At 36.3% G+C, this 19,515-nt stretch overlaps 1 protein-coding gene across 1 annotated transcript in view; it reads right to left on the bottom strand.

Annotated features, from left to right (window-relative positions):
• The window catches only part of CATSPERE (catsper channel auxiliary subunit epsilon), a 192,540-nt gene that overhangs the window by 104,551 nt on the left and 68,474 nt on the right, over nucleotides 1-19,515 (bottom strand). Inside the window, exon 8 of the mRNA XM_063082895.1 lies at nucleotides 11,149-11,642. Within this exon, the coding sequence (XP_062938965.1) occupies nucleotides 11,149-11,642 (494 nt within the window). The remainder of the gene's footprint in view (nucleotides 1-11,148; nucleotides 11,643-19,515) is intronic.

The raw sequence follows: 19,515 nt of genomic DNA, 5'->3' as shown, positions 1-19,515 counted from the left end.
TGAGTCTTCTCTTTTTTCTTAGTCTAGCTAAAGATTTATCAATTTTGTTTGTTTCAGAAAAACCATCTCTTAGTTTTATCTTATATATTGTTATTCTAGTCTTTATATCATTTATTTCTGCTTTGATATTTTCTTCCTCCTGTAAACTTTAGGTTTTGTTCTTTTTCTAGTTCCTTGAGGTGTACAGTTATTTTATTTGATATGATAACTATGGTAGGCATTTATTGCTATAAACTTCTTTCTCAAAACTGCTTTTATTGCGGTGACACATCAGTTTTATTATGGTGTGGTTTCATTTTTGTCTCAAAATATTTTTTTAGTTCTCTTTTGATTTCTTCTTTGACCCATTGATTAAGAATTGTGTTTTTTTATTGGTTATAAATATTCATGAGATACAAAGCTGAGTGTCACCCCTCATGTCCAAGATGTGAAGGCCAGATCCATACTGGCAGCATGCCCATTACCACAAAATGAGATTGTACTCTGTGTCCCCCACCCAATTACCCCCAGCCTCTCAGAATTGTGTTGTCTAATTTCCATATACATTAAATCTCTGGAATTGTGTTGTTTCATTTCCACATACATTAAATCTCTAGCTTTCCTCCTATTATTGATTCCCAGTATCATACAATTGTGGTCAGAAAATACACTTAACACAATCTCAATATTCTTGAATTTGTTAAAACTTGTTTTATGGCCTAACATATGATCTATCCTGGAGAATGTTCTGTGTGCATTTGAGGAAAATGTGCATGTTGGGTGGAATGTTCTGTGTATGTCTTTTAGATATGTTCGGTCTCAAATGTATTCCAAGTCCAACATTTTATTATTGATTTTCTGTCTCAATGATCTACTCATTGTTGAAAGTGGGGAATTGAAGCCTTCAACTATTATTGCATTGCTGTCTATTTCTGCCTTTAGATCTGTTCATGTTTGCTTAGTATATCTTAGTGCTCTGATGTTGGATGCATATATTTTTACAACTGTTATGTCCTCTTGATGAAATGACTCCATTATTATTATATAATGATCTTCTTTGTCTGTTACTGATTTTCAGTTAAGGTCTATTTTTTTCTGATGTGAGTATAGCTACTCCTGCTCTCCTTTGGCTTTTGAATACTTTTTCCTTCCCTTCACTTTCAGTCTATGTGTGTCCTTATAGGTGAAGTGAGTCTCTTATAGGCAACATAAGAGACTGGGTTTTTAAGAAAAATTATTCAGCCACTCTATCTTTTGATTGGAGAATTTAATTCATTTACATTTAAAGCAATTATTGATAGGCAAGGACTTACTGTTGTCATCTTGTTAACTGTTTTCTGGCTGCTTTGTAGTATCTTTGCTTCTTTATTCCTTTCTTGCTAATTTTCTTTGATGACTTTCTGTAGTGGTATGCTTTGATTACTTTCTCTTTATGTTTTATGTTTCTACTATAGGTTTTTGCATTAAGGTTCCCGTAAGTCTTAGTGATATCAGTCTATTTTAAACTAACAACTTAACTTCAATTGCATACAAAAACTCTACCCTTTCACTTCCCCCATTTTATGTATTTGATATCACTATTTACATCTTCTTTTATTGTGTGTCCACTAAGAAATTATTGTAGCTATGGTTATTTTTAATAATTTTATCTTTTAACTTTTATACCAGAGTTAAAAGTGATTTAAAAGTATTAAATTGTTCTGAATTTGACTACATATTTAATTTACTAGTGGATTTATACATTCATATGTTTTCATATTAGTAATTAGTGTTCTTTCATTTTGGCATGAATAACTTCATTAGCATTTCTTGTAAGGCAGGTCTAGTAGTAAACTCCTTCAGTGTTTTTCTTTGAGTCTTTATCTCGCCTTCATTTCTGAAGGACAGATTTGCCGAGTAAAGTATTCTTGCTTTTCATTTTTGTTTTTGTTCAGCACTTTGAATATATCATCTGATAGAGTTTGGATGTATTGTTCCCCCAAAACTCATGGAGGTCTAATCTCCGGTGTTGCAGTGTTGGGAACTGTTTGAGTCATGGGGGCAGACCACTCATAAATGGATTAATGCTCTCCCTGGAGTGTGTGGGTAGTTAGTGAGTTCTCACTCTATTAGTTCCTGTGAGAATTGGTTGTTTAAAATCTCTGGCATCTCTCTCTCTCTCTCTCTCTCTAACCATGCTTGTACCTGCTGGCTGCCTGCCTGCCTGCTGTTTTCCACCAGGAGCAGATGCAGCCTGAGGCCCATGCCAGATGCAGCTGCCCCAGAATCATGAGCCAAATAAATCTACTTATAAATTACCCAGTTTCAGGTATTCTGTTACAGCAACACAAAGTAGACTAATACATCATCCCACTCTCTCCTGGCCTATAAGGTTTCTGCTGAGAAACCCACTTATTGTCTTATGAGAGTTCCCTTGATTGAGATCAGTTTTCTTTCTCTCGCTGCTTTCCAAATTATCTATTTGTCTTTGATTTTTGACAGTTTTATTATAATGCACCTTTATGAAGTCCTCTTTGGACTGAACTTGTTTGGGAACCCATGAAGTTTGTGTGCCTGGATGTCCATATTTCTTCCTAGATTTGATAAGTTTTCAGACATTATTTATTTAAATAAGTTTTCTGCACCTTTCTCTCTTCTGCAACTCCCATATTGTGAATATAATTTCTTTTGAAGGTGCCCCATAATTGATGTACGATTTTTTCACTCTTTTTTTTCTTTCTCTCCTCTGACTGGATAATTTCAAATGAACTATCTTCAAGTGCACAAATTCTTTGCATGCACAGATAATTATTCTCCAGTACTGAGGTAAGATCCTTCTTAGCACTCTCTTCTCTGCTCCATGAATCTTCATAAACCTTTTCAGTCTGGCTGGTAAGAACAGGTATTATTCCATCCCTGTGTGAGCTCTCTGAATTCTATTCTCTAATAATTTTAGTTGGTTCTTTCCCTAAATTTGGATAGTTTCCCCACAGGCATATACAAATTAGTACTCTGCTGAATACATGATGGGGCCTTTTGCAGATCTCTGGAATTCTATCTGTGTGTAGTTCTCTCATCTCTGATATAGTTCCTCATCAGCCACCTTCGTCTCTGCTGACAATTCCACTTCCCTCAGCTCGGAGAATTTGCTGGACTCTGTCTTTGTTTTCCCTCATCATTGTTCCATGGTCTGGGAACTCTCTCAGGCATTAGGTTAGGGCAATTGAAGGGTTCATCTTGATTTCAAATGTCTCAAGAAGCATTATTTTACACATTTTGTTCATTTTTGTTTGTTTGTTTCATGCAGAAAGGTAAATATAGTCCCTGTTTGTTACTCCATCTTGCCCAGAGTAGAAATTTCTAATACAAGCATTTAATGCTATAAATTTCCCTCTCAGCTCTGCTTTAGCAGTATTCCATAAAGCTTGCATTTTCATTCAGTTCAAAGATTTTCTATCTTCTCTTGAGACATCCTATTTGACAAATGAATTATGTAGAAGTGTGTTGTTTATTTTCCAATAATTGGGGAGGATTTCCAGGTATATTTTTGTTATTGATTACTAGTTTAATTCCATTATGGGTAGAGAAGATACTCCATATGATTTAAGTTATTTTAAATTTGTTGAGGTTTGTTTTATGACTCAGTATATAATCTGTCTTGGTAAACATTCCATGCACAGTTGTCAAGAACATGTATTCTGCTGTTAGGTAGAATTCTGTATAAATGTCAATTAGATTCAGTTTGTTGTTCAGTTCTTTAGTATCCTTGCTTATTTTCTTCTTATTCTGTCTTCAACTATTTATCCATTTCTCCTTTCAATTCCATAAGTTTTGATACAGTTAAAACTATGTTTTGTTTTCATATTAATATAGTTGAAATAATTTCTAATTACTTTTGAAAACTATCATTGTTGAAAGGGTGGGTTATTTAAATGTGTATTTTCTCTCTCTTTTTTTTAGAGGCAACAAACATGATACATGGATGATCCACAGTCCAGTCACTATGTTTTTTTGAGATTTACAAAAATTGCATATATTTAATGTATAAATTTTAATGATTTTGGACATATGCAAACACCCATGCTAACTTTACCACAAGGTATCAAGGTACTAAATATGTATATAACCTCCAAAAATTTGTTTGTGTTCTTATGTGTTTGTGTGTATGCATTTTATGATAAGAACAATAACTTAAAATTTATCATCTTAACATAAGAGGGAACTTTAAGAAGTTCATGGAAAGTCATATTATCTTTTAATTCTATTTTTCCATGAACTTTTTGAAGTACCTTCATATTTTAAAGAGCAAAATTCCATACTGTTATCTATAGGTACCATGTTGTATAGTAGATCTCTAGAACTTATTCACCTTGCATAACTGAAACTTTACACCCATTGCGCAACAATTCCTCATTTCCCCCTCCCCCAGCCCCTGGCCACTACTATCATACTTGCTGTTTCTATGAGCTATTTTAGATACTTCATATAAGCTGAATCATGCAGTCTTTGTCTTTCTGTTACTGGATTATTTTGCTTAGCATAATGTCTGCTATGGGTCATATGTGCCCCCGCAAAAGTTTGTGTATTGGAAACTTGACCTCCATTGTAACAGTGTTAAGAGGATGGGAAATCCAGTTATGGCATTTGAAAGTTGGGGCCTTTAAGAGGTGATTAGAGTGTAAGGATTGTGCCCTTGTGAACGAATTGATCCATTTATGGTGTAATCTGCATGATTCTGATGGCTCTATAAGGAAAGTAAGTGAGAAGGTTCACTCTCTCTTGCTCAGCCCATTGGCCATGTGATACCCTGATTCACTTAAGAAGGCCCTGTCCAGATGTGTTCCGTGGACCTTGGACTTCCTAGCCTCCAAAACTGTAATAAACAGATTTCATTTCTTTATTAATTACCCAGTTTCAGGTATTCTGCTATAAGCAACAGAAGCAGAGTAATACAATGTCATCCAAGTTCATCCATGTTGTAGCAAGTGGCAGGATTTCCTTCTTTTTAAAGTCTGATAATATTCCATTGTATATATCAGAGTACTTCAAAAAGTTTGCGGAAAAATAGAATTAAAAGATAATAATAGAATTAAAAGATAATATAAATATTTCCTTGAACTTTTTGAAGTACCTTCACATATCCCTGACTTTCTTTATCCATTCACCTGACAATTGACATTTGGGTTGTTTCCATGTCTTGGCTACAGTGAATAATGCCGCAATGAACAGGGGAATGCAGATATCTCTTTGAAACCATGATTTCAATTCTTTTGGGTATATTCCCAGAAGTGTAGACCGTATGGTACACACACAGTGAGGTATCATATAGTACTTGTTGGGAATACTATTATACATGTGTGTGTTTACACATACATACATATATAGTGTTGACAAGAATGTGGGAAAATTGGAAAACCTGTACACTGTGAGTGAGAATGTAGAATGGTGAAGCCAGTATGAAAAACAGTATGGAGGTTCCTCAAAATTTAAAAATAGAATCACATATTATCTAGATGTGTATTTTTTAATTATCAAACATTTAAGCATTTTCCACATATCTTTTTTTCAAAAAATTGATTTCTAGTTTAGTTCTGTTATAATCAAAGAACATACCTTGATTTCTAGTCTTTTAAATGTGTTAAAATTTGTTTTATATTCCAAAAAGTGGTCTATCTTGGTTCATATTTGAGGTCCACATGAAACGAATGTATTTTCTGCTCTTGTTGAGTGGAGTATATTTTACAAATGTCTATTAGATCAAGTTGGTTGATAGCACTGCTCAGGGATCAACAAACTTTATGGAAAGAGCCAGATGTCGAATATTTTAGGTTTTTCAGGTAACACCATCTCTGTTGAAACTCTTAATTAGTGCTGTTGTAGTGCAAAAGCAGCCAGAGATAATGCATAAACAAATGTGTGACTGTGTTCCAATGAAACTTTATTTATAAAACAGGTGGCAGGCTGGATTTGGCTGATGGGCCATAGTTTTCTAACTCCTTGTGCTTATGTTTCCTGCATGCTTGTTGATTTTCTATTTGTTTAATCTATTACTGAAAAAGAAGTTGGAAATCTTCAAGTGAATTTGTGAATATATCTTTTTCTTCTTTCTGTTCAATCAATTTCAATCAATTTTTGCTTTGTGTACTTTGAGGCTCTGTTGTTAAGTACATACACATTTAGAATTGTTATGTATTCTTCAAGAACTGACCCTTTTATAATTATATAATGTCTCTCTTTATCCCTGATCATTTTCCTACTTTGATATTAACAAAGCCACTCCAGCTGTCTTTTAATTAGCATTTGCATGGTATATCCTTTTCCAATGTTTTGCTTTTAATACCCTTATATCATAATATTTAAAGTGGGCTCTTTATACAAAGGATATAGCTTGGTCTTTTTAAAAAATTCAATCTGTCAATCTCTGCTTTTTAATTAGTTTTTATACCATTTATCTTTTCTTTTTTAAAAAATATTTTAATTTATTTTATTTTGTCAATATACAGTGTGGTTGATTATTGTGGCCAATTACCACAACCTCCCTCCCACTTTAAATTTCATGTTTTTATTGATATGTTTAGATTGAGCTCTACCATTTTATTTTTTTTTTTCTGTTTGTATCCTCTGAGTTTTGTTCCTCTATTTCCCTTTTCTGCCTTCTTTTGGATTGTTTGACTTTTTTTTTTTTAAGTACATTGCCCCTCATGTATTGGTACTAGGACCCCCTGTGGAAACCAAAATGAACAGATGTCCAAGTCCTGTAGTCTGTCCTAGTTGGCCCTCTGTATATGCAGGTTCTGCATCCCACATATTTCAATTTGCTGTTGGTTGAATTTGAAAGCGTGGAACCCATGGATATGAAGGGACGACTGTATTTGTTTTAAAAATCCATATATAAGTGGGCCCACACAGTTCAAACCTATGTTGTTGTTCAAGAGTCAACTGTATTCCATTTTAATTTATCTGCTATTTTTTTTTTACTTTATCTTGTATAATTATTTCAGTGGTTGGCCTCAGGGTTAAAATATATACACTTAACTTTTCATAACTTACTTAGAATTAATACTTTAACATCTCTAGTGAAATGCAGAAACCTCACTACCCCATTACATTTCCCCATTTATGTTGTAATTGTCATATATATATCAATACACATCAAAAACCCCACCGGAAAATATTATATGTCTTAGGCTTTGCTTTTACCTGTCATATATATAGGGAAATATCAAATGAAGTTCATGGAAAATGAAAATAAAAGACACAAATATAATATATAAACTTTATTTCTCAACCTAGGTGCCATCAAATTCAAGACACTTTTGTAAGTGATGATACCAGCCATTAAGTCCATCCACAAAGAACTGAGGGTCCTAGGAATTTAATCATGTGAATGCAGTCTTGTTTATATTATTAACTGAAGAAAAATAAGTGTCCTTTGAAGATTGTTAAGATTAGGGAATAAAAAAAGTCAGAAGGAGCCAAATCAGGACTATAAAGTGGATTTCTAATGATTTGCCACTGAAATTCTTGCAAAATTTTCCTTGTTTGATGAGAGGAATGAGCAGGAACATTGTCATGGTGGAAAAGAACTCTCTGGTGAAGTTTTTCTCAGGAGTTTTTTCTGCTAAAGCATTGGCTAACGTTCTTCAAACACTCTCATAATAAGCAAATGTTATTGTTCTTTGCCCCTCTGGAAAGTCAACAAGCAAAATACCTTAAGCATCCCCCAAAATTGTCACGATGGCCTTTGCTCTCGACTGGTCTGCCTTTGCTTTGACTGGACCACTTCCACCTCTTGGTAGCCATGGCTTTGATTGTGCTTTGTCTTCAGGACTGTACCAGTAAAGCCATGTTTCATCTCCTGTTACAATTCTTCAAAGAAATGCTTCAGGATTGTGATCCCATTTGTTTAAAATTTCCATCAAAAGCTTTACTCTTGTCTGAAGCTGATACAGTTTTTGGCACCCATCAACTGGAACATTCGCTCAATTGTAATTTTTCAGTCAGAATTGTGTCAGCTGAACCAGTTGAGATGTCCATGGTGCTGGCTGTTGTTTCTGCTGTTAATCGTCGGTCCTTCATCTTTAATATTGTCTCATCCCTTTTTAAAATGGGTTATTCATTTGTAAACTGCTGACTTTTGGGAGACATTTTCCCCATAAACTTTCTGTAAAGCATCAATGATTTCACCAAACTTCCACCCAAGTTTCACCATAAATATGATGTTTGTTCTTGCTTCAATTTCAGCAGAATTTATGTTGTTCTGATAGGGTTTCTTTTCAAACTGATGTCTTCTTTTTTAGTGTCTCAAATTAGATCCTGTTCAGATATGATATAACAAGAATAGTACAAGTTCATTTTGATGTAAAAAATTTCGAAATATTTTCATAATATGCATTTTCCATGAACCTTTTTTGAAGACCCCTTGTTTTTTAAGAAATTTATGTTTATAAAAAGTCTTTAATATTTACCTGGATATCTACCATTTCTGTTGCTTTTTTCATTCCTGATGTTTTATAGTCCCCAGGTCTGCTGGTAACAATTATTTTCCTTCATGTTAGAATATCTTTATTTCTCCTTAATTTCTGAAAGACATTTTTGCCTGGAAATGAACTACTGAGTTGACAGTTCTTTTCTTTCAGTGCTTTAATAATATTGTTTCAGTGTCTTCTGCCATCTAAGGATTCTGATGAGAAATTGGCAATCACCTGAATCATTGTTCTCCTAAATGGGATGTGTCACTTTTCTGTCGCTGTTTTCAAGTTTTTTTCTCCTTTGGTTTTCACTAGTTAGATTATGTATTCTTTGCAATTATCTTGTTTGGAGTTTTCTGAGCTTTCAAATTCCATAAGCTTATATCTTTTGTTAGATATGGGAAGTTTCTAGCCATTTTTCTAAATGATACTTTCTCCTCACCTTCTTGAAATCCAATGACCTGAAATGTTAGACCTTTTGGTATTGTCTTACAAGCCCTTGAGGCTTGGTTCCATTTTTACAATTTTTTCTCTCTATGGTTTAGATGGGAAATTTTCTATATTAATATAAATTAACTAATAGTAGTTAATAGAAATTAATTAGTACCTTCAATTTTATTGACTATTTTTTTGTCATGTCATCTTCATTCTGTTATTGAGCACATCTACTAAAATTTTTATTTCAGTTATTGTATTGATATTGTAAAATCTTATTCTAAAAGTGGTTTTAAAAATTCTTGTTCTTGATGATAGTTTCATTAAATATATACATATATATACACTTATAATTTTAGGTTGATAATAACTTTATTTCAGCTGTCTGAGTCTTCCACTATCTTCTGGCTTTCAATGATCCTGTCTAATAGTTAATTGTTTTTATCTTGTTTGTAACTTGTCTTTTTCATATGAATACTTTTAATATCTCTTAGTAGCCTTTGATATTCAATAATTTTATTGTTCCATGTCTAAGAGGGTTTTCCCCCTTCTATGAATTAGGATTTATTTTTAGTATTTCTGGATTGAGGATTGATATCTTTCTCTGTGTCTGATAAGTTTTCAGCATTTTCCAATTCTCTCTAGTCTTTCATTTTGGAATTCTGGTTAGATATGTGCTGCATCTTCTCTTTTCCATTCTCTCCTCCATGTCTCTCACCATCTTCTTGTTTTCCATCACTTTTTCTCTGAGGTTTTCATTTTGTTTAATTTCTTCTTTTCTAATTTCCAATGCATTAGTTACTTTTGTTGTATTTAGGCTGTCAATTAAAGTTTACACTTCAATTATTATTATTAGTTTTATCTATATTACATAAAATGTAATGTCATAGCATTTATCTTTACATCTTTTTTAAAGTTTTGAAATATAATCCACATATACAAAAACTATCAAACAGAAATGTATACAGCTCAGATTTATCACAAAGTAAAAGTCTGTAATGACCGTACAGGTTAAGATGTAGAATATCATCAGAACTCACAAATTGCCACTCATGTGCTGTCCCAATCACTATACTTTTCCCTTCCAGGATAGTCACTATTCTAAATTTTATAATAATGACTTCCTTGCTTTTAGTTTTCCTATGTCTTTCCATTTGAGAGGCTATTTTTTTCCCTTATTTATGTTTTCCATTTTCTTCCTCAATTATTTATATCTGTTAAACACATTTTATGTTCTGTCAATTCCAATAATTGAAGTCCTTGCAGGAATGATTCTGGTCTTTGTTAGTTTTGCTGACTCCTATGGCACCTTGTTTCTTCATATGTTTTGCCATTTTTGAATGTGAGCTCAATTGTGTCAGAGCATTATTTGTGGAAAATTTTCAAAGCCTGACTTTAGGGTTTATTCCTCCAGAGGAGATTTGTGCTTGCTTCTGCTTGGTGCTCAGCCTAATGTTTTTTGGAACTACATAAGAACTGTAAATTTGGGCTGCAAAGTGCATGTGAGTTGGCTTTTGTTCACAAATTCTAAAGAGACAATTTTTCTTCCCCTCTAAAAATTAAGGCTGAGAAAGACTTAACTATGCTGAAAACACTTTGAAGGTCCTTTCTTTATGCAAAAAATTATTATCAGATGTTCTACTTCACTCAGGATCAAGGTTTTGTCTTCTAGTACCATAGGTTTGGGTATCTGAAATCGGCACATATCCTGTAGGCAGCTGAGTCTGGAATTTGCTTGTGCCTCTGGGTTAGTACTCCAGAACGTTCTCCTTCCTGCCAGGATTTTCCTTACTTCCATATTAGCCCAGCAATATATTTAAAAGAAGGTTTAAAATTTGGGGGTTAGAGCATGGTGTTATAACACCAAGGTCAAAGGTTCAGATCCCTGTATTGGCCAAATACCCCCCCAAAAGCATTTGAGCTTTTTTTTTTTTTTAATAAGAAAGCTTCATGAAATCTTATTCACTACATTGTCAGAAATGGAAGATTTAGTTCATTTTTGAGAGCACACAGAGTCCTTGGAGAAAATAATTTTGAGGGCCTTTTGCCCATATCAGGGTAAAATAAAGCTCCCATAATATGAGTGAACTACTCTGCCTAATAACATACAAGATTAATTTTATTCTTTGTGGTTGGAGGTGCATTTCTACTGTAAAGAGATCTCTAAGAAATTGGTCAGAAAGATAAAACTGTTTACAACCTTAGATAAAATAACTGTGCAAAAAGCTGCATAGTATAGTCTGATACATCACTGAATAAAAGGTACAGACACATAATCTTTTACTAACCTTGAGTAAATATTTGTCCCAACACCATCGTCTTGATGTAATGCCAATAATTCCAGCATCAGAAACATTTTCATCTCTTCCTAGTCTTTTAAATTCAAGAGAAGTTTTAACATAAAGAACACCATTTATTAGAAAAAAGATTCCATCCCATGATAGGTCCACATCAGCCACACTCCGTCTTTCATCATCGCTCAGAATGTTGGGAGGCACTCGGACTCTGGTCCAAGTATAGAATGAATCATTTGTCTGAAAGGTCTCCGTATCAGATACAACAACAACAGAAGAAGGGATACAAGCAGACTGGACAGCCATTAACTGACTACCAGTTGGGGAAGAGAGTGGCAAAAAACCAGGAATCTCAGGCATGGTCAGCAAAGGAAAAGTCAGCAGAAAAAGAACATCTGCAATTAAACAATCTTGGAAGGCCACTTGGTTCCCCTGAACCTCCTTTAGCACGTCATTTGTCATTGGTATTGTGATTTGCCAGGTCCTAAGAAGAGAAAAATTTAAAAATTAAAATAAAATGATCTCTCTCACCTCTGATACATTTTCTACAGCGGTAACATTGATCATCTTTAAATTTTTTAAAATTATTTTCAACATAAGTCTGGGTAAAACAAATAAAATGATACTATAATGCTACCACTTCCCCATTTCTTCTCATGATCCCAAAGGAAAACAATTGTGACTCTTACAGTTCTTTCTTCTGCAATGTGTCTCCATATTACCAAATAGATGTTCTTAATATATAATTTTTATACATTATCTATTACCTTCTTATATGGAAGATGAAGATGTATCTCAAATATGCCATGCCTGCCTATACATCTTCTCCTCTTCTCTCAAGTTAATCATATCACGCCGTTTGATTAAATCAATAGAGGGTTTGTATTGTTATTACTATGTAAATATTGTTTCCTACTGAGCTAGTTTTCTTTTATATATACATATATTACATATATTACATGTACATATACATACTATGTATATATTTTTATTATTATTACATATGTAATATGTGTTTTCCTGGAGTTAATAATTATTTCAAAAATTTGTTCAGTTTTCTAAGTTTTCCAGTAGGTAGTTAAAATAGTGTTCCATAATATTTTCCATGTGGTAAATGCAGAAGTAATCTAGTATTTATTTCCTGGGGGTTCTCTCTCTTACTCTATAGCTCAAAGTCACCATTTACTGGATCCCATGATTTGATATTCCTTATTTTTTTTAAGCATGTTCTTCAACACCTTCCTGTGAAAGAGTGTCTGAACAAACAGTTTTTTGAGACCCTAAATGTTTGAAAATATCTTCATTTTACACACCTGATGAATAGCAGGCTAGGGAGAGAGCATTTTCTTCATTCCTTTGGTATTCAGAATCACTAATAAGAAAGTCAGACAACAGACTAATTTTTGTTGTTATTTAAAGGGGTTGTCTTTTAAAATCTTCTAGGGTTTTTTTTTGTTTCTGTTTTTGTTTTTTCCTTGGCAATCTAAAATTTGACAGGGCTGAGTATAAGTTTTCCACAATTTTCTAATATCTTTTTCTCAGTAGTCTAAAATTTGATAGGTCTGAGTCTATCTTTTGAAGTGAACACACAGAGTACTTTGTGAAGATAAACACTCTGACATATATCTTAGAAATGATAAAAACTTTCTAAGGAGAGTTTCTCAGCAGAACAACCCAGGAGACGTTGGGCTACAGGATGTTCAGTGAACACTTCTTGAGTCTCCCATTTCTTCAATGAATACATTCTTGGGTTGGGGATGATGGCATTCTACCTACTCAGAATGAAGTCCAGCTAGGTCAAGAAAACCCCGTATTAGGGCCCTTGTAGAGTTATCACCAAACATATTATACCCTAAACCACAACACCATGAAACTCAGTGTAATTTCTGCAAGTTTCACATTACCTGGCTCTAACATTGGTTCCAATTACAATTTCTTCATCACCAGTACTATTTTATTACATTGTCCACTGTCTATAAAATAATCTCATATATGTGTCATATTAAAACTAGGTATTTGTGACTATTTTGTTTGAATGGACAATTGTTATCCACAGGCCTAGGAAAGACTCAACACCCAAGGCCTGTCCAGAGCTTACTACTCTTTTTCATTTTCTATATTTATCATTTTATTTTCAAGCTTTTGATTTTTTTTTATTGTGAGTTGTAGGGGATTGAATTATGTCCCCCCAAAATGGGGTGGGAAAGACCCACCCTCAATGTGGGCAGGAACCATCCAATCCACTGGGGGTCTGGAGAGAACAAAAGACAGAGGAAAAAGGTGAAGCTCTCTCTCTATCCATTGGAGCTGGGATACACTCTTCTCTCCTGTCCGTGGATGTCAGAGCTTGAGGCTCTTCAGCTTTTGGATTCCAGGATTTACACCAAGAACACCATCAGCTTCCCTGGTGTTGAGGCCTTTGGACTTGGACTGAGCTATGCTCCTGGCATCCAGTTTATAGACGGCCTATCATGGGACTTTTCTTCATAATTGCATGAGCTAATTCCCCCAATAAGTCCCTCTCATATAATTATAACATATTCTATTGATTCTGCCTCTCTGGAGAACCCAGACTAATACAGATTTTGGTACCAGGAGTGGGGTCTGAGTTGCAGCAGACTAACCCCAACAGTGCCATGCCTAGTGGAGCCATGACAGTGGGACCACCATAGAGAATCCAGACCTGTGGAGCTACCAGAGAAGAATGCCAGCATGGGAGAGCTGAGTGCACACTGAGACTGGGAAAGCCATAAGAGCAGAGATGTGCAAGGACTTGGGGACCCAACTCCCACACCAGCATGCAGAGGACCTTGAACATGGAATCAAGTTACCTGATTCACAGCTTTGAGATCCTGTGCATGCCCTGCTGGGTTTCAGACTTGTTTGGGACCTATTACACCTTTTTCTTGGGCCTATTTCTCCCTTTTGGAATGGGAATATGTACCCTATGTCTGTCCCACCATTGTATCTTGGAAGTAGATTACTTATATTGATTTCACAGAGGGACTTTGGACTTCAGAACTTTGAGTTGAAACAAGTTAAGACTTTGGGGACAAATGAATATATTTGCATGTGAAAAGGACATGAGTTTTGGGGGGCCAGAGGCAGGATGTAGGGGATTGAATTATGTCCCCACAAAACTCCCTGAAGCTTGAATTGTGTCCCCCAAGTTTTATGTATTAGAAACTTAGCCCCAATTGTGACTGTGAGGGGCTTGCTGTGTCTCATTGTTCTCCCAGTGGGCCCATCTACCCCACCACCCATGCTGCAAGCACTTCCTTTGGGATGGGCTGTATGCCAGTCCCTTGCAATGACTCACCAGCCTCTGAGTGGCTCCTCTTTTTCAGTTGTTGTGGCTTCTTGCTCCTATGGGGCCCATGGGAACCCTATTAGTGGTCTTGCTGGCCTGGGGGCCACCAAGGTCCTCTTCTCCCCTGCCACGTCCATGCAACTTCATCTGAAGGGCACAGCTGTGGTTTTTGTGGGCTTCTGCTTTGTACGCTCAGTAGCTCCAGCCTGGAAGCAGCTCGGGCTTGAAATGTTTGGAGAAGTTTCTTCTTTCTCTTACCATGGCTTCTCTGGCCTTCATGCACTCTGTAGGTCTCTCCTCCTCTTCCCCTGAGCTCTAGAAGCTGCAGCTTGGCTGTCATTGCATTTTAATAGTTGTAAATTAGTTGATTTGTGGGAGAGAGTGACTCTGGGGACCATTTATTCTGCCATTTTGACTGGAAGTCTTATTTTGTTCTTTTTTCTAGTTCCTAGAAGCATAGCATTAGGTTGTTTAGTTGAGATCTTTATTCTTTTTTCATACAGGCATTTATTGCTATAAATTTCCCTCATAGAGCTGCTTTTACTGCATCCCATATGTTTTGGTATACTGTTTTCCATTTTCATTTGTTTTAAGGTATTTTTTAATTTCTCTTTTTATTTCTTCTGTGACCCAATGGTTGTTTAGGAGTATATTGTCTAATTTCCACATATTTGTGTATTTTCTAAGATTTCTCCTGTTATTGATTTCTAGTTTCAGGACACTATGATCTGTAAAGACACTTGATATAATTTTAATCATCTTAAATTTGTTAAGACTTGTTTTGTGGCTTAACATATGATCCATCCTGGAGAATGTTCTGTGTGCAATTAAGAAAAAATGTGTATTCTGCTGCTGTTTGATGGAGTGTTCTGCATATGTCTGTTAGGTCCATTTTTTCTAGAGTAATTAAAGTCCAAGGTTTCATTACTGATTTTCTGCCTAGATAATCTTCCAATTGTTTAGAGTGATATATTGAGGTCTCCTATTTTTATCGTATTGTAGTCTATCTCTTCCTTCAGATAATTTAATAATGTTTTATACATTTAGGAGACTTGATGTTGTGTGCCTATATATTTATAATTGTTATATCTTCTTGGTAAATTGATTCTTTTATCATTATGTAATGACCTTTGTCTCTTTTCATAGTCTCTGACTTTAAGTCTACTTTGCTTGATGTAGGTATAGCTACCCATGCTTTCTTTGGTTTCCATTTGCATGGAATATCTTTTTACTATCCCCTCACTTTTAGTTTATGTGTTTCCTTACTAGTAAAGTGAGTGTCTTGTAGGCAGTGTATAGTTGGATCTTCTGTTAAGCCACTTTATGTCTTTTGATTGGGGAATTTAATCCATTTACACTCACAATAATTATTGACAGGTAGGGATGTGCTATTGACATTTTGTAATTTGTTTTCTGGTTGTTTTGTAGGTTCTTTCTTTTCTCTCTCTCTCTCTCTTGCTATCTTCCACTGTGGTTTGAAGGTTTTCCGTGGTAGTATACTTTGAAATCTTTCCTTTTTATAATTCATGCAACTACTATAGGTTTTGGATTTGTGGTTACCATGAGGCTTACATAAAACATATTCTTCTTAAAAAAGATTACTTAAGCTGATAAGAACTTAACTTTAATCACAATAAAAAATATACTTTCACTCCCCTCTCCCCACATTTTAAAAATTTGAGGTCAAAATTTAAATTTTTAAAAAGTTTGTATCACTTAACAATTTATTGTAGCTACAGTTCTTTTAAATAGCTTTGTCTTTTAACCCTATAGGAGGGATAAAATTGCTTTACACACCACCCTTAAATTATTAGGTAATTCTGAATAGGACTATGTATTACTTATATCATTGAGTTTTTAACCTTCATATTAAAACAATTAATCAGTGCCCATTTATTTCAGCTTAAAGGACTCCATTTAGCAATTTCTGCAATGCAGACCTAGTGGTGATGAACTACCTTAGCTTCTATTTGTCTGAGAAAGTTCATTTCTTCCTTATTTCTGAAAAACAGCTATGATAGGTAAACTATTCTTGCTTGGTAGTTTTTTCCTTCAACAAGTTTAACATATCATCCCAGGTCTCCTGGCCTGCAGGGTTTCTTATGAGAAATCTGCTGATAACTGTATTAGGGCTCTGTTAAATGTGATGTTTCTTCTCTCTTGCTGCTTTCAACATTCTTTGGCTTTGATTTTGAATAACTGGATTATGATTTGTCTAGATTTTGATTATGATTTGTTTTGAGTCCTCTGAGCTTGTTATACTTGGATGTTGTCATGGTTTCCCCAGATTTGGGAAATTTTCAGCCATTATTTGCTTAAATATGCTTTCTGGACCCTTTTCTCCATCTTCTTCTTCTGCACCTCCTATTATGTGAAGGTTAGTTTGCTCATATGTGTACCATAATTCCCGTAGGCCTTTTTATTCTTAATTTCTTTTCATTCCTCTGAGTGGATAATTTCTAGTGTCCTATTTTTGAGCTCACTAATGCTTTCTTTTGCTTGATCAAGTCTGCTGTTGAAGCCTTTTATTGAACTTCTAGTTCAGTTACTGTTTTATTTCTAGTATTTCTATTTTTTTATTGTTTCTATTTGTTGAGTTTTTTAATCAATTGCTTTCAAAATTTCAATTAATTTTATATTCATATTTTCTTGGAGTTCCCTGGACTTCTTTAAGAGAATTATTCCTGTCATTTTTTTTTTTTTGAGTTTTCATAATCTTGTGTCCTTGTGTTGGTGCCTGTACATTTGAGGAGATGGTCATCTCTAGTAGATTTACAGGTGCTATTTGGTTAGCTCTTCACTATATAGTTTAGCCTGGGATTCTGGGTGGGTCAGCTGGTAGCAACCCAAGACCGGCAGAACTTGGAGTCAGGTTCTCTAGTTGGGCTGGACCACTTTCTGTGCTCTGAGGTCAAATGGTATTGCTGGCTATGGTCTGTAGTCAGTCTAGTGAGATCACTGATTGGAATCTATGGTCAGGCAGAGCTGCTGGCTGGGCTCTGCAATCACCTCTTATTGGTCAGGGTTGCAGGTTGTCTTGCCTGCCTGGGCAGTACTATTGTCCTGAATCTGTAGTTGGGCAGGGCTGCATGTTGGGCTCTGAGGCTGGGCAAGATCTCTGGGGTCACTGCTTGGTTACATGGGGTGGGCAGGGCCAGAGGCCATGTTCCAAAGATATGTGTGGACTTGGGCTTGTCTCCTGGTATAGGGTAGCCTTTAGCAGAGCACTGAGTTGTGGCAAAGTCATTGCTCAAATGCTGGGGTTGGGTGGAACTTGATGCTCCCTCCACATGTAAACATTGACTTGCACTTACTTTCTAGCCTAGGGAAGGCTTAAGGAGAACACCAATGCTACATAAGAAAGCTGGCTAGAAACTCTTACCTGATAGACCTGTGGATCATGTTTCTTGCAGAGTGATGCTGTTGGCTAGTCTCTCATGTGACCCCATTAGCCAGAAAGTGAAACCACTGCCAAGATCCATGTACTGGTCACTGTGAGAGCTCCACCCTTGTACTTTGTTTCTAATTGACCCCAGGTGGTCTAGTCCTGCTGGTAATCCCAATGTTTCCCATGGGGCGAGACTGGAGTGAGCCTCCTGTGAAGTGTCCCCAAATGGTGGGGATGCTGAATATCTGCCTCCATGTCTCTTTCCCACAGTAGAAACCTTAGGTCCACAGGAATACTCTATGTGTGGCACTGTGTGGCTTAGGAGAGGGGCAATATGGTCAAAGAGAAACCATTCTTCTTACACTTCAAACTCAGCTTTTCTAAGTTCTGTGGTCCAAGAAACTAAATTTGAAAAGCTGCACACTCCCTATAGGGGAATCTTTAACTATCTCTCCTAATCATGGCTATGAACCAACCCCTGTTACTGAGTGGGAAGGGCACATCACCACCCGGGGAAATGCTGACTAAGAAGTTGCTTGGCCAAGCTGAGCAGTTGTGCCTCCCAGGGGTGAGGTAATATATTACTTTAGGTCCTGGGGAGACAGAGCAGTGGTTGAGCTGAGACACCATGCCTTAGGGGCAGAACAACTCTGGTACTCTGCTTGCCTGGAGCTGGACTATTCTCCTAGAGATTAAGCAGCTTAGGTACCCCTTCCCCAGGGAGTAAAGCTAGCACCATGCTGCTCTCTGCTCCCCAAGGCCCAAGTAACTACTGCACCTCACCATTCTGGGTTCTTGCTGCTGCTGTACCTGGCTTCACAGAGACTGACATATTGCTGAGTCCCACTATTCCAGTAGCTAGAGGCACTACTACAAAGTGCCTCAGCCCCTGGAACCAAGTGACAGTTGAACCCCAGTTGCTCTGGTTCCAAAACTGCAACCCTATTCTGCTCTCCAGGCACAAACATCCAGAGCAGTCCTTCTCCCCCAGAGTTGGGCCAGTGCTGTGCTCAGGTCCCCACGGCCAGAGTTAGAGCTATTACCCAGCCTATAGTGCCCCAGCTCTTAGGGGGCCTCAGAGCCACAGATCATGGCTCTATGAGCAATCAACAACCAACCCTGTTGAAAAGGGCAAAGCTGCACCTCAAGATCAAGGTGTCATAATAGGTTTGTGAGACACTAAAACCAGATTCCCAGTTGCACAGCTGTTCTGAGCACCTGTACCTGGAACCCAGCATCATTGAAGCTACTTGTTGGTTGGGTCAGACCCAACATCAAGAGAAATCTCCTTGAAAAAGCTGCCCCATTGTGGGAAAAATCGGAACAGGAGGACCACAAAAGACCTTGCCACCAACGACCTTAACAACTTACACCACTGTCACTGCCGTGAACCTATACAGCACAGGACACAGAGACACCCACAGTTAGTGGCAATGTTGATCACAGCTGAAGAACCTATTCAGAGAATAAACCATGGCGTCTAGATGGAGACAGAATCACCATACCCTTTTTAACCACCACACTGAGACCAAACTATGGGTTAAAAACTCTGTCTATGAATGCCACTCTGTAAAGTTTGGAAGAGGCAATTGTTTCACCTGATGCACAGATATCAATGCAGGGACACAAGGAACATGACAAAGCAAGGAAATATGACAC

This window comes from Cynocephalus volans, chromosome 18 (genome assembly GCF_027409185.1).
Source record: "Cynocephalus volans isolate mCynVol1 chromosome 18, mCynVol1.pri, whole genome shotgun sequence".
NCBI lineage: Eukaryota > Metazoa > Chordata > Mammalia > Dermoptera > Cynocephalidae > Cynocephalus > Cynocephalus volans.
This window is presented reverse-complemented; position numbering and strand designations above follow the sequence as displayed.